The sequence below is a fragment of the Salvelinus fontinalis genome, unplaced genomic scaffold, assembly GCF_029448725.1.
Source record: "Salvelinus fontinalis isolate EN_2023a unplaced genomic scaffold, ASM2944872v1 scaffold_0285, whole genome shotgun sequence".
NCBI lineage: Eukaryota > Metazoa > Chordata > Actinopteri > Salmoniformes > Salmonidae > Salvelinus > Salvelinus fontinalis.
This window is the reverse complement of record NW_026600494.1, coordinates 193091-209142: the sequence shown is the minus strand read 5'-3', so window position 1 is coordinate 209142 and position 16052 is coordinate 193091. Positions and strand designations below refer to the sequence as shown.

The 16052-nt window shown below is 42.7% G+C and overlaps 4 protein-coding genes across 6 annotated transcripts in view; 3 read left to right on the top strand and 1 right to left on the bottom strand.

Moving 5' to 3' along the window:
* The window catches only part of LOC129845363 (zinc finger protein 777-like), a 61915-nt gene that overhangs the window by 17255 nt on the left and 28608 nt on the right, over positions 1-16052 (bottom strand). The gene's annotated exons all lie outside the window — the stretch shown is intronic.
* On the top strand, positions 1984-5124 carry LOC129845378 (ladderlectin-like). 2 transcript variants are annotated; one of them, XM_055913291.1, is made up of 9 exons: positions 1984-2065; positions 2294-2381; positions 2476-2526; positions 2644-2700; positions 2929-2991; positions 3264-3355; positions 3573-3698; positions 4562-4661; positions 4854-5124. In XM_055913291.1, exons 2-9 carry the CDS (start codon positions 2321-2323, stop codon positions 4925-4927), a joined length of 624 nt encoding a protein of 207 aa, XP_055769266.1. In that variant the 5' UTR covers positions 1984-2065; positions 2294-2320; the 3' UTR covers positions 4928-5124. The 2 variants fall into 2 exon arrangements, with proteins under 2 accessions (XP_055769266.1, XP_055769267.1); XM_055913292.1 differs by having other exon boundaries at positions 2029-2065; positions 2258-2381.
* On the top strand, positions 6541-11584 carry LOC129845364 (uncharacterized). Its single transcript, XM_055913258.1, has 7 exons — positions 6541-7032; positions 7129-7319; positions 8339-8510; positions 8713-9719; positions 9895-9939; positions 10801-10944; positions 11126-11584. The coding sequence occupies exons 1-7, from the start codon at positions 6729-6731 to the stop codon at positions 11147-11149; spliced, it is 1887 nt and encodes a 628-aa protein (XP_055769233.1). The 5' UTR covers positions 6541-6728; the 3' UTR covers positions 11150-11584.
* LOC129845379 (zinc finger protein 205-like) lies at positions 11756-14945 on the top strand. Its single transcript, XM_055913293.1, has 4 exons — positions 11756-12188; positions 12297-12400; positions 12502-12565; positions 12745-14945. The coding sequence occupies exons 1-4, from the start codon at positions 11897-11899 to the stop codon at positions 13833-13835; spliced, it is 1551 nt and encodes a 516-aa protein (XP_055769268.1). The 5' UTR covers positions 11756-11896; the 3' UTR covers positions 13836-14945.

Below are 16052 nucleotides of genomic sequence, written 5' to 3'. Positions count from 1 at the left end.
TATGGGCACCCCTTCAAATTAGTGGATTCGGCTATTTCAGCCACACTTGTTATTGACAGGTGTATAAAATCCATAGACAAACATTAGCAGTAGAATGACCTTACTGAAGAGCTCAGTAACTTTCAACTTGGCACTGTCATAGGATACCACCTTTCCACGTCAGTTTGATCACCATTCGCAATGTCAAGCTTTGGCTGGAGTGGTGTAAAGCTTGCCACCATTGGACTAGAGCAGTGGAAACGCGTTCTCTGGAATGATGAATCACGCTTCACTATCTGGCAGTCGGACGGACGAATCTGGGTTTGGCGGATGCCAGCAGAACACTACCTCCCCCAATTCATAGTGCCAACTGTAAAGTTTGGTGGAGGAGGAATAATGGGCCGGGGCTGTTTTTCATGGTTCGGGCTAAGCCCCTTGGTTCAAGTGAAGGGAACACTTAACGCTACAGCATACAATTGTGATTCTGTGCTTCCAACTTTGTGGCAACAGTTTGTTCCAGCATGACAATGCCCCGGTGGACTAAGTGAGGTCCATACAGAAATGGTTTGTCGAGATCGGTGTGGAAGAACTTGACTGGCCTGCACAGAGCCCTGACCTCAACCCCATTGAACACCTTTGGGATGATTTGGAACGCCAACTGCGAGCCAGGCCTAATCGCCCAACATCAGTGCCCGACCTCACTAATGCTCTTGTGGCTGAATGGAAGCAAGTCCCCACAGCAATGGTCCAACATCTAGTGGAAAGCCTTCCCAGAAGAGTGGAGGCTGTGTTGCATATGGTTCTGTTTCTCTAGGTGTGACTTAGGCTGTTGTCATCTATTATGTCACGTTGTCAGTAAAGGTTAATTGTAAATGTGGATTGTCTTTTCAAGAAATAAGATAAAGACATTCCATACAGGATGGAAATTGGTCTACTGCTTTTGTCCCTCCGATATATAAACATACATTGAAGAGGCAATCTGCTGTTGCTACATCCATTTTTGGACTAATAAGTTAATGCTATGTACACATTGATTCTTGAAGAATATAACTCATAAATGATGAGTTTAGGTCAACTATCATAATCCAAAATATAAGCTTGTTTTACTTTAAGGATTGTAAATAAAGTAAATATAAACAAACACTATATAGCCTCAAAACATGGCTAAAACTATCATTTTGATCGATGGAAGGTGAATTTCAGAGTGGTGACGTTTTTACAACCCCATCCCTCAGCTTTTTACAGGAACAGGGCTTGTAGGATTTGTTTTTGTTTCAACTGGTGATTGCAGCTTTAAGTTGGAGAGACTGGAAATGTTAGACAAATCGCTGCAACAGACCAATAAAGTGTTTATAACTAAATGAACATACCCCTACGTTATCTCAAGGTCAATAGTGCTGAGAAAAACGTATTGTAAATTGAATTAATCCATGTCCGTATTAATTTTCCATGTTTACAATTTCCTTATCACAATTATGGTTTCATCATCACTTACTGGAACACACATTCAAAAAGGAACTTGTCCTTGATAAATGCTGTATTTGAATTCGAAATCAGATCTGAAGTACGTACACAAAGCCATTATATATATCTAAAATGTATAATATAAGGATTTTGGTATTATATTGACATTGATGATAATATGATAATTAATTTTGTATTTAAGTCAAACTAAATCCTTTCATGTCTGATCCACTCCTTGGATGAAAAGGAAATGGTTTATGGTCGGGAAATAATAAACGTGACCTCCTTGGCAAAGTTCCATTCATGATCACAATAAGGACACTTGTATTATTTTGCAATCTCTTACAGGAACACACCTTCAAACAGGGTCTGGCCATGTTCTGCTGACATTGAAAATGCTGTATTTGAATTCCTAGTATGGGATTTTTCATCTGAAGTATAAATACAAAATCCTAAACCATCAAAGTCCAATGCTGTTTTGTCATTCACATCACGTGCGTCAGTGAAATCATGCTGGACAGAACAGTATATAAACAGTGGAGAAATCTCCACTCATCACTCCATCACTGGCCTACCCGAGGTAGAGTACCTGAGGAGAACAGTGATTTACCTACTACAACAGGTAAGAGTCCTATAGTGCCTGTTCCCGTGTGTCGACTCATTCAACGTCTTATTTTCTCACCCTTTCTTAATTTAGATGTATGTATTTACTGTGATGGTGATGAACTTTTAGCTAGATTTTTAAGGTTGTCTTCTGTTGGGAAATACTCTTGTTTAGTGATAGTCTGAAATGATTGTGTATCACTCTCTCTAGTTGATTCTCCAACACGTTCTCTCCCTTTTCATCCAGACAAGCAGCACCACCATCATCACCACCATGAAGGTTCTGATCATCTTTGCACTACTTTGTGTCGCACTCTCTGCTAGGGCAGCAGCAGGTAAGACAGCCAAATACTCAACAATGTCACTAATACAGCACAGGGTAATTCGTTGTTACTGAATAATGACAATAGTTGTGTTTTCCCCTTTAAGTTCCTGTGGAGAGCGATGCTGTGGCGGTAGAAGAACCAAAAAGTGCCGCAGGTTTGGAGCTCTAATTATGTTTGTATTGAGAGCAGTAATAGAGCACTGAATCATAACTTCTCCCAATTCTCAGTTGAATGAAAGTCAAATTGATTTCCTTGTTCTGTGTTTCTGCAGAGGAGGCTGTTGAGGTTGAGGCTCCTGCAGCAGAGGAGAAGCTGAGTGACGCCCCAGGTCAGTTCTTCTCTATGGGCTTTAATCAAGCAGGAGCATCACAGTCTATTGTGGAGCATCACCTCATTTCCTGATCAATTACAATTACTTCACATTGGTACAAAACAAATGAATTAAACTACAGGTCACGTATAAAATATTAGCTATGAAAATAAATATATTGAATCTCATTGTCGGGGAATTGCTGGTGGATTTCAAAGTGATATTCTTGTCTGATTATGTGTTTAGGTGTCTTTTCAGAAGATGAGAATGAGGCAGTTGAGGTGGCTGCAGCAGCACCTAAAGATAAAGGTAGGGACTCTCCATGAGGAATGATGTTAAGTTAACCATCACTAGTTCTACTATTTATGCCTGTGTACACCGTGCAATGCATGATCACAATGAAATAATGTTTTGGTTTCCCATCAGCAGGGAGGGAAAAAACACCAGCATGACTAAATAAACATTCATGTTTAACATTATGAGATCAAACGTTTTACTTTGGAAAGTTCATACTCCTGACAATATCAACTCCTTGTATTACGACGTCAAATCATTGTTGTATTTTATCTGCGTGTTCACAGCGGCACGCAGGTTCTGCCCTGACGGATGGTTCAGCTACCAGTCCAAGTGTTACATGTTTGTGAACACTCCTCGGTCCTGGTTCGGAGCCGAGGTAACGCACTTCTCAATGTAACATATTTAGTGTCTAAAATCTTGACGTGAATTAGTTACTATGACTGCAAATTGTGCACTTTCAAAAAAAGTCTGTGCGTTTGTGTCTGTATACTGTAATGTCACTATGAGGGAGCTCAACACTTTTGTTCACGTGCAGGCCTACTGTGTGAGTGTGTGCACGTGTCTCACCCCTCACCTCCCCGCTCTTCTTTCAGGAACATTGCAATGAACTGGGCGCCAGCCTGGCCTCCGCCAGCTCCTCCCCCGAGTATCGTTACCTGCAACAGATAACCAGAACAGCCAACAGAGCCACCGCCTGGATCGGTGGATTCTACCTCCAGGTGAGAGAAAGGGTCGCCTTGAAAACCTCCGCCGTCTAAGCATACGTAGCACCCCGAGATTTTTTGACAGTGACCGGTCAAGAAACAGTTCCGGGTCCTAGAGTTTTTCCCTCAGAGCATATGGCCGGGAAACACTCTGGGCCTTGTGTTTAAATAGCTTCTGATATTTTAATCATGCAGCTAGGTATGATATCAGATCTGTTAGTGGTAAGGGACAGCAGTGCAGCTTGTGGTGGTTCATTTCTTTACTATCAAATGAGGGGAGACTAACTTATCACTCAAGTCAGAGTAATACTTAAACTAAATATTTATTCACGTATTAAAAAGGGATCAGGTCAGTACAACGCACACATATAAAGTTAATCGATTGAGTGCTCTACGATAATGATGGATGGTCAACGAATCACCCTCAGATGATTCGTTGAGAGCCCCGAGACAAAAGTAAAAAGGTCTTTTATAGCCAAGATACACCCCTTTCAACCTACATGATGAACAACAGATGTATGGAATGGGTCACAAGGTTAAGACTGGTATGAAAGATACTTATAATTCACAGCAGACAGTATCTGCTGTAAAAACAGTTATCTTTGTGTAGAGACCAGGTCTGGCCCTGGGGTCATCTCTCCCAGGTACCATATAGAACAGAAACATTATCTCATGCTATGAAATGAGGTCTCTTTAGGTTTTATCACCCAAAATACATCATAAATCTCCTGTCAGTGTTATCTCCCAGTGGCCCACTTTCAGTTCACAATAGAGTTATAAGAACCCTCTATTCGGTTGCAAAAAAAGTATTATAACATAATCTTGCAATTTTTCTCTCGCAAGCTGTAGCTAAGTCTTATGACTATTTCTTTATTCAGGGATATTGGATGTGGATCGACCGCTCAGGAATGTATTACACCAACTGGTACAGCCAGAGCACCGCAACCAGCAACTCCTGCATGTACCTGCAATCTGCTGGTAAGACATGAACCTAAAGATGTTCAGCCTGGTCTCATGGACTAGACGTAACATAGTAAATGTAAATCCGGAACACTCACATTAGTATGATATTACCTGAAAAGTAATTACAGGTAGCCTGGTCCCAGAACTGTATGACGTGTTAAAATATGCCAGATAAAATTACTAAGATTTTTGTTTGTCTTTTTGTAGTGGGCCAGGGCTGGAGGAACCTCGGATGTGGCACACAATACCCATTCATCTGCGTGCACAACTATCGCTGTTAGTCAACATTGCGAAGATATTGCTAATTGCTTGACACCTTTTCTAACTGCTTTCAACATTTGCTTTGTTTACTACTGACTGTAAGTGACTTTATGTGTTCGCCAAAGGGCTAAATGTGATGCAATTTCATATGTAATTGCCCATTTATGTACCTCAACCTGTATTGTTTTCCTGTAATAAACATTTTTTAAGTACTTTATGACATTGCATAGGCTAGTACTTTCTGGAAGATGGCAGTATTGTTTACGATAAACTCTGGCTCTTAAAAGGGGAAATATAACAACATGGATATGGTGCTTTTTGTTGACAACATAAAATGGGATGAGAAAAGGTTTGAGATGACTGAAAGTCTGGAAAATCTTCAATGTATTTATTGAGTCTTTATTGAGCCTGTTTTTGGCTTGGCTAAGGCTCTGTTAAATCTAGTAAAGGGTGTGGATAGAGGTGTGTTTGGATGGGACATTTGGCACAGAATGTTTTAATGGCCTTATTTGGATAAGAGGGTTTCCAATAAGCAACGGTAAAAAAAGTCACTTACAAATCAAGTTGTATTTGTCACATGCGCCGAATACAACAGGTGTAGACCTTACAGTGAAATGCTTCCTTTTAAGCCCTTAACCAACAATGTAGTTAGGAAAAATAATTGTTAAAGTATTTACTAAAATAAACTGAAGTAAAAATTAAATAAATTAAAGGGCAACAATAAAATAACAGTAGCAAGGCTATATACAGGGTGTACCGGTACAGAGTCAATGTGTGGGGGCACAGGTTAGTCAAGGTAATTAAGGTAACATGCGTTTAAGGTAACATGTACATGTAGGTAAAGTGACTATGCGTAGATAATAACAGAGAGTAGCAGCAGCGTAAAAGGGGTGGGAGTGGCGGGGGGTCAATACAAATAGTCCAGGTAGCCTTTTGATTAGCTGTTCAGCAGTCTTATGGCTTGTGGGTAGTGGGTCCTTTTGGACCTAGACTTGGTGCTCCGGTACTGCTTGCCGTGCAGTAGCAGAGAGAACAGTCTATGACTAGAGTGTCTGGAGTCTTTGGCAATTTTTAGGGCCTTCCTCTGACACCACCTGGTATAGAGGTCCTGGATGGCAGGAAGCTTAACCCCAGTAATGTACGCACTACCATCTGTAGTGCCTTGCGGTCGGAAGCCGAGCAGTTGCCAAACCAGGCAGTGATGCAACCAGTCAGGATGCTCTCGATGGTGCAGCGGATCACGTTGTCTTGGTCATTCTATATCTGTGGTAAAAACAATTAAACATATATGATGTACTGGAAATAATCATTTTACTTTGCACAAGATCTTGAGACTAATACAACCTCCATATAGTTTGTCTGGGGTTAATATTACTCCAGTGCTCAGTTTATAACATGATAACATGATAACCAATAACCATAATAAAAAAACATTGATTTCCTCAATGTTAAACAATGATTCTGCAAACCATAGGAATAATCCATTCGCTTTTCCTCTCTAGCAAGCTATATTCAGAGATGACCCAAAATAATATTTAGTGCTCAAAGATTTGACTCTGGATAATTCACATTCTAGTCTCCACGCGGTAGGTGGCGCTTTCTAGCTTTCTGTCTAAACTTTCTGAACGCTGATCGGATGCGCCCGCAAAGACACGGTTATTAAAGATGGCGGCGCATTGACAACAATCTATGTATTCTTACAAATATTACTACTTTGTGAACAAGCTGGGGACAAAAACGTTTATGAGACGTTTTGAATTCTTTTGAATCTTCATACCTAGCAGTAGTTGTGACCAGGTTTCACAAAAACAAGTGTTTAAAATGTCGGTAACGCGTGTTTTGCATCAACGGATAAGCTCTGTCATGGGCATACTAGCCTCAGCTGCTGTGACCGAGATTTGCAAGTTAGTGGACGATTGCTGTGGAGCGTTACGTGTAGAAGTCTCTCAAAGCAAGGAGCAAATCCTATTGCTAGAGAAGCAACTCAGCCTGGCGGAGTCGAGGTACAGGTCTGTGAGTGGCAAAGGGCTGCCTGTCACCGGCGACTCACCAATAATCAACAGTTCTTCGGGCGATTCACCCGCGGCGAATACCGATGATGCGGGCAACGCTGACGAAGACGAAGGTAGGCTACCGATTTTTCTAAATGCCTGTTGTCAGCCTTTGAGCTAATGATTTGCCAAGAATTGGTCAAGTTGACCTCTCACACTCTCTTTTTCAGTTAACAATCTTGAGGTGGAAGGTGTCAATGCCAATCAGCACGCTCTGTGGAAAGAGGTATCCACAGCACCAACTGATGAGGCTGGGTCCCCCACACTGACCCCTGGCCCCATAGTCAGTTCCAATGAGAACACTGGGCCCCCCGCAATGACCCCTGACCCCATAGTCAGTTCCAGTGACATACCCAGAAAGGTAAGAAACTGTACACATAGTAAATAAAAAATTTGTGGATAGAAATATACTATATATACAAAAGTATGTGGACACCCCTTCAAAATAGTGGATTCGGCTATTTCAGCGACACTGTTGTTGACAGGTGTATAAAATCGAGCACACAGCCATGCAATCTCCATAGACACACATTGGCAGTATAATGGACTTACTGAAGAGCTCATTGACTTTCAACATGGCACCGTCATATGATACCACCTTTCCAAGAAGTCATTTTGTCCAATCTTTGCCTTGCTAGAGCTGCACCGATCAACTGTCAGTGCTGTTATTGTGAAGTGGGAAAGTCTTGGAGCAACAATGGCTCAGCCGCGAAGTCGTAGTCCACACAAGCTCACAGAAGGGGACTTCCGAGTGCTGAAGCGCGTAGAGTGTAAAAATCGTCTGTCCTCAGTTGCAACACTCACTACCGAGTACCAACTGCCTCTGGAAGCAACGTCAGCACAATAACTGTTCGTCAGAAGCTTCATGAAATGGGCTTCCATGGCAGAGCAGCTACACACAAACCTAAGATCACCATGCACAGTGCCAAGTGCCGCCTGGAGTGGTATAAAGCTCGCCGCCATTGGACTCTGGAGCGGTGGAAACTCGTTCTCTGGAGTGATGAATCACACTTCACCATCTGGCAGTCCAAAGGAAGAATCTGCCCCAATGTGTAGTATGAACTGTAATGTTTGGTGGAAGAGGAATAATGGTCTGGAGCTGTTTTTCTAGTGGAAAGCCTGTTATAGCAGCAAAGGGGGGACGAGTAGGTGTCCACATACTTTACTTTTGATAATGTTGTGTAGAGTAGACAGGACATGGCTTTCTGATGTATTAATGTAGGAAACAAAGAATTGTCATTTCTATACAAAACATTTTTATCTGCATGTTGCTGAACTGTTGGTCCCCAATTTGGGACAATGTAGAATTTGCGTCTCTGGATTTCCTGACCATTTTCTCTTTATTATTGACTATTCATTATTGTCTTTGTTTTTCCACAGCAACATATTACCAGTTTCCGAGTTGGTGAAACTCCCAAGATACAACCGTGCACCACGTGCTGTTCCCTCTACCACTGCCCCTTCTGCCGACCGTCTGCGTTCAAACCCAACGAGTTACACCGGATCATCCCACACATCCAGAGCCACCTGAAAAGTGCAGTTCAAAATGACGGTGAGGGGAACTTTGGAAACCGCAGTGTCAGAAAATAACGATTGCCTTGTACTCAGTAATGCTTTGTAGTTGTTCAATTGAGTTGTACGAATGCCAACCACCCAACACGTGCTAATGTCCTTATACACTTGACTTTTTAAAGTCACTATCTAACATTATTTCTTTTTATACTGATTGTTTTATTGTTGCCCTTTTCTGTCAGAGTACATCGTCTACAACTGCAAACTGACATGCAGAGACTACCCTCACTACCACTGCAGCTATTGTGACCATGTACTCTGCAGAAAAGCGTTGTTTATAGAACATTTCAGAGCTTGCAGAAAGCGGAACGGGACTCAAAGACCTGCCCGTGTCCAAGCTCAATCTCCATCTGTTGCTCCGCCCCTCCAGCAACATCCCTCTCCAGCCCAGAGACCTCTCGCCCCTGCAACATCCACACCTGTTCTGCCTCTCACATCTATACCTGCCGTCCCTTCAAGCTCCAGACCTGCCACCCCTCCGAGCTTACCAGTCGCTCTTCAAACTCTAAACACAGACACACCTCCAATGGAAAAACCAGATGCTTCTGCCAGTCACAATCCGGTCACACACCAGGATTCGGAACCCTCCTCGCCCGAAGTGTATAGCTGCCCTCCGACGCCGCAGATTGAGACCGAGAGACCACAAAGACCTTCCCAAAGAGACACAGTTCCTGTGCAGACTCAGTGTGACCACTGCGGCATCATCCTGAACAAGAAGAACTTCAAAGTTCACATGAAGAGGAAACACCATGAGGAGTACATCGCTGCAGAGAACGAGGAGGCCCTGAGGAGATACCTGGCCGAATCCAAGATGGACATGCCACCCTGGTGCCGTGCCACCAAGGTCCAGTGCGATCTCTGCGGAATCAGGCTGAACAAGAAGAATTTCAAGAACCACATGAAGAGGAAACACAAGGTGAACGTGACGGCGTCGGCCTTCCAGGAAGCTTTCGACAGGTGCCTGGGCGAGCAAGGCCTGTTGGTGGTCGAGAGCTCGTTGCCCGGGTACACTTATACTAGGACGCACGAAAGAGGAAGGCGGAGGGAAGAGCATGACGAGGACCTCTTTCCAGACATTGACATGGAAGAAGAACAAAGCGACAGGTTCCCGGACGCCGGCGCACTACTGGCCCAGGAAACGGACCTGGCGACCCAGCAGTTGCAAGGCGAGAGAGTGCTGACTGGAATGGTACACTGCCAATAGTTGGGTTTAAAGGGGGTTTAATATGGTTGGGCTTATAGAGGGTAGGGGAGAGAGGTAGGCCGAGTGAAAAGACAATGTCTGATTATCTCACTGATTCAATACAACTCAGAGATCAGTACTCTAGAACCTAGCTATTCACTCACCTCTTCTTTATTCCCAGAATCCCCAGAGGTACCATGGTCTGGGGAAACCTCATCTCCTGGAGGTAAGTACAGTTCCTGTAGATTTATCTCACCTAGAACTTGCAGAAAATCACTTTCCTTCTTTCCTAATTTCAGATTTAAATCAAATCAAAGTTTTTGTCACGTGCGCCGAATACAACCGGTGTAGACCTTACATTGAAATGCTTACTTACAGGCTCTAACCAATAGTGCAAAAAAGGTATTAGGTGAACAATAGGTAGGTAAAGAAATAAAACAACAGTAAAAAGACAGGCTATATACAGTAGCGAGGCTATAAAAGTAGCGAGGCTACATACAGACACCAGTTAGTCAGGCTGATTGAGGTAGTATGTACATGGAGATATGGTTAAAGTGACTATGCATATATGATGAACAGAGAGGGGTTGGCGGGTGGTGAGTGGGACACAATTCAGATAGCCTGGTTAGCCAAACCGCAGACTCTTTGTTTTTGATTCTCCGTACATGATGCAACTGAAAATAACGCTTAGATTACCATTCATTTAATAAATATACTTATGTTCGGACGATTCCTCATGAAACTAGAACCCAAAAATACCATGATTTGGGGGATTTTCACAATGTTATCTGTAGAAGGGTTCTTAATTATGATTTAAGATACAAATGTTAACAATCCTTCCCCCAAAGGACACTAATATAGATTAAACTGAGTGAAAATCCCCCAAATCCTAATTTTTGGCTCTAGTTTTGTGAGGAATCACCCATAAATGCCTTCTAGAGTTTGACATGTAGCCTACCTAGTGACTTTCCTGGCCTCTTTTATATACAACGCCACTGCTTTAGGAACCGAATGTTCAACAACAAACACTTCACCAAAATAGGCAGCTAAAACACTGGAACCATTGAATTGATGCACTTTCTTTCAGCTTCCTCTTGAGTCGCTGGTGTGGATCTTCCGGGACGTACTGCGTGTGGACGGGAAGAGAGGCTACTGGAACCTGTCTCTGGTCTGCAGAACCTTCAATGCCATCCTGACAAACGAAATCATCAGGAAGTACTCCACAGGGAAGGTTAGTATCGACAACAACATACGTCTGAAAAAAAAGCATATGGTAAACAGGCAAAAAAATTATATTCGTTCATTCAATGTCATGCAGTGTTCTGAGGACAGTTTCATGTACCATGTGTTTCCCCCAAAAATCTTTCCAGATAAAGGAATGTGTCTGACAATCTGTTCTGTGTTTCTTTTAGAGATCTGATCCTGAACCCCAGTAGTTACTGAAAGGAGAAGCCAGTACATTGTGGTTACAGGGAATGACATAATATGCTTATACGCTCACTGCATACACACCTATTACCAACGTTATTACTACCAATGTTTATTTTTTATTTACAACGTTCTCATTTATTGTAAAAGCAAAATGTTACTTAGTCCTCAGCGATAGCAAAACAACTATCTCAAATCCCATTAGCTATTTATCCATTCTATATTCAGATTTTGTATATCTTGCTACTGTTACATTGTTCAGAGTTAGAGTGTGTTCTCAGTGCAGTGCTTCAGTTTGGAGACTACTAACCCTTAGCCTACTCAAATTACTTACTTTTTTACTTACTTAAAAAAAAAATGTATTTATTCCTTCATAATTCAGTTGTATGCTGATTTTGTATTTTTGTACTTGAACTAAATAGTAAAAGAATTTTGGGATGACAGTGTGTGTTTGATTTAATTCACTACAGGCTGACTTTTAAAACATTTAATTAATTTTTAGTAGGAGCAACATACAATATGATTCAGCAGCAGGTGGCAATGTTGGTACATAAGTCGTGTGTAAGCAACCTTTATTTTGAAAAGCCCACCTTTTATTTCGGAAAAAAATATCCAGGAAGTAGCCGAAAAATTGTTTATGGAAAAATGGTGTTACGTCTATGGTCTTAAAACTGTGTAGTCTCAAGACATTGACTGAGCACTTCATTTCAAATTACTATAACATAAGTGTTTAACATTGGCATAGTGCAAAGAACATGTACGATACAGTCGCCTTTAACGCTCAGCTAGCCTCCATCGTCGAGGTTTTGGCGAATGCAGCCGTTGCCGAAATCTGCAAACTTGTAGATGACGGACATGCTGCCTTACGTTTGGAAATTTCCCATAGCCAGAGAGAAATCGATAACCTGCGGAGGAAGTTGCTGCTGACAAAATTCCAGCATTCTCGACGGAGCGCAGAGAAATTCGGAACCCTCCGACACACTGTCAGCAGACGGGACACAGATCTTGTTGCCCGGGCAAGAGGGAGCTTCCAAGGAAAGTCAACAGGCAGACTTGGATATTGTTTTAGTTTTTTTTTTTACATATTGGAAAACGTACAAAATAATGGGTAATGTATAATATATAACGTTTGAGGGTTTCTCTTTTCTGGTGCAGTGGAGAATCGCTGTGCCGACCGTAAAGGGATAAATTTTACGCAGGATGCCACCAACTGGAGAGACGCAGGACGCACAGCGACAGACAAGGATGGGGACATGCCGGTCAGTTGTCATACACACGGCCAAATGTATTAGTTTATTCATATTTCAAATGGTGGTGTGGATTTTTTTCTAATAGATTGTTTCTGATGAATACAAAACAGATGGCAGATATGCAAGAGGCACCTCTTATCAAAATGGAGAACCTTGACACCAGCAGCCCGGAAGGTATTTTTGTTCAACTTATCAAGTCCATACAATTTACACTTTGTTGAGTAAAGTCTTCAATGTTTATTGCCGTATTTGATTAACTTCTTAGTCATTATTCATAACCAATAAATAAGGCAAAGAAGAAGCAGTCTCCACTAAAGGAAGCTGATGCTGTGCTTTACGTTGCCCCATTACAGAGATTGTCCAACTGGTCAGTGACAGCAGTGAGAAGATTGTGCCAGAACCAGGTGCTTCATCATCTACTGAAACCACAGACCCTCTGGACCAGCAGGGCAACAGACCCAGAGCTCCAGACACCTCACTCAATATAGAACCTGAAAACCAGACGTTCCAGCATCCAGCGTCACAATACAACAGAGCAAGACAGGATCATCAGGTTGCTGAGGGTGTGACCTGGGAAACTGACCATCAACCCATATCATACAGTCTGTCCCAATGGACAGAGAACCAAGACACTGACAACTCAACTGTGAATGCTCCTCATAATGTAGGGCCAGACTCCAAGAGGCTGTCTGAACATCCAGAGAGGAGAGGGGTGTCTGGTAACTCTGGTGTCTGCATGTCTGCTTCAGGCTCTCTGGACTGGCTGCCTGATGTGGTGATGGTGGACTCAGTTCCCATTAAAGTAGAGGCAGATATGAGTTCAGAATGGAGCCTAACTGGCCAAGAGGCGACATCTGTAGAGGTCTGTTCAGACAGCAGGCAGCTTGTGGACAACAGAGGAAGAGGGGGAATGGAATCTGGACAGACAAAGTGTCCCCCTGACACTCAACATGCGGCGCCAGGGACAACTGTAGTACCAAGGTCCAAGTTGCCAGATTTCAACGGACTGTCCACCCAAAACAGCTTTTCATCCCCAAGGGTTACCCTCCACCAGGTTCCCCAAAGAGGGAAGCCAGCTCCCTTCCCAAATTTCAACAGAGGCTCCACTTCTTCACCGAAAGGCATAGAAAAGCAGCCACAACAGCTAATGTCTCACTCCACCCAGAGGCAGCTCCGGTGCAGCCTCTGTGGAAAGCCCTTTCCCAAGCCGGCGCACCTGCAGAGGCACATGCGGGTCCATACGGGGGAGAAACCGTACGGCTGCAGCCACTGCACCAAGCGCTTCTCCCACAGCCACCAGCTGAAGATGCATGAGAGGGTGCACACCGGAGAGAAACCATTTCAATGTGTCTACTGTGGGAAGTGCTTCACCCAGTCCGGCCACATGAAGAAGCATCTCCTCGTCCACACTGGTGGCAGGCCACAGGACATTGGGCTGCCCTGAGTGTTCCATGCTGAAATTTCCCTAGGTACAGATCTTGGATCAGTTTCCTTTCCCCAATCCTAACGTTAAACATTTGTCTTAAAAAAATGCAGAAATGCCCCAAGATCAGCATCTAGGGGCAACTTCACAATAATGATAGGCAGGGCCAGGAGTTTTCCCTCACCATGTGACCAGACCAGGGGAAAACTCCTGGCCCTAATTGTAAGGGGAATGGCTCCACACTACTGGGGTTTTCATATGAACACTGGGTCAATGTGTTTTTGTATTGTTTTATTGGAAGTATTTAAGTTTTCTTGTTTTTCAATCAACAAACAAAACAATCCACATTAACAGATGTGGCAGACATAAACAATAAACAAACAACAAATTTGCAGCAGCACTATCCGTGAACGTGTTAGCTATTTCCAGCTTTAGCTGAGACAACGAGCTTGTTTTACAGCACTTTACACAACATGTATATACACACATTTCCTTCATCTCCCCATTCTGTCCAGTTTGAAATATAGTTGAGTAGTGGAGACCAGAGTCCATTGAACCTGCGCCGTCTCTTGCGGAGGTCACACGTGAGTGCAGAGGTCACACGTGAGCTTTTCAAGAGGAAGAAAGTCAACAATCTGGTCAATCCACATTTTAAATGTTGGACAGGAATTTGAAGCCCAACTTGGTAGAATAATTTTTTTAGCAAAGTATGTGATAGTCATAAACACATTTTCTCTGTTTAGATCAAGAACAAAGTCCTGTTAAGCATTAAGAAGATAGATACACGGGGTCATATCAAACTAAATCTAATATTTTCTATGCAGCAGTATGTATAGGTTGCAAAAATCTGCTCGCAATGCCAAAATATATGCATGTAAGTTCCACTTTCAGACACAGGAGGTTGGTGGCACCTTAATTGGAGACGACGGGCTCGTGGTAATGGCTGGAGCGGAATTGGTGGAATGGTATCAAACATGTTTTCTATGTGCTTGATGCCATTTACTCCATTCCAGTTATTATAAATCATCCTCCCCTCAGCAGCCTCCACTGCTTTCAGATGTACATCTTTTACAATCAGGAGAAATGTCTATTCATTCTATGGAGTCTCACTGGGGTGTAATACAATTTCTACAACATTTTTAAAAATAGATTATTTCATTTTTATATTAGTAGAGGAGCAGTATACCCTGTCGCAAACATCCGTCCATAACTCCTGAACCATAGTCAGACAAAGGCCCTTTTCCCAGATTATTTTCAAAGGAGTAAAGGAGGAGCCCACATTCTTAGATGGGAGTCTAAAAATATGGGAGATTTTGCCTTTGATGGATTGTGCTGTAGCAAGAAGGGTCTCAACTTCATTGAGCTGAGCTCTAAACCTCCTCTTGGAAGTGAAATTAGGAAATTACGTGTCTAATTTGAAGATAATTAAATTGGATCTTGGCACATTGAATTCACTGCAGAGTTCTTGAGAGTATTTCAGTGAAGTTGTGTTCTGATGAAACCGGTCTGAAAGGTCCTGAACCCTAGAGTATGCCAAAGATGAAAGTTGGCATCACTCAGGGCTTTTGGTAAGTCTGGGTTGCATACTATACATGTGTGAGAGCATATTTGGGAAGAAATGCCAAGGCATTTCTTGAAGTCCGGCTAGTAGGGTGTTGTAAATCACAAGTTTAGGCTTTTTTGTGTGTGAACCTTTTATTTAACTAGGCAAGTCAGTTAAGAACAAATTCTTATTTACAATGACGGCCTACTCCGGCCAAACCCAGACGACGCTGGGTCAATTGTGTGCCGCCCTATTGGACTCCCAATCACGGTCGGTTGTGATACAGCCTGGATTCCAACCAGGGTGTCTGCCTCTTGCACTGAGCTGCAGTGCCTTGGACCACTGCACCACTCGGGTGCCCCTTTTATACTTTTTAAACTACTAATCATTTAGTCCTTTATTCACTTTCATTGTTTTTATTCAACATTCTAAAGGTCCTATTGTGACATCATCAACTCCCAGACTTCCAACATCCATTCACGGTGAACAATGCAACTTTTGACACAAATTGGCAAATTTGACCACATTTCCAGCACTTTAGATTAAAACCTAGAGGGTATGACATTGAGGTCTACTTCTCTGGTATTTAAATCTGGAATCAGAATATAATTATCTACTACCAATCAAAAGTTACAGCTGTTTGTCTCATCCTTCAGCAGCCCAGATAGAGTTGTTGCTATGGATACCAATGCATT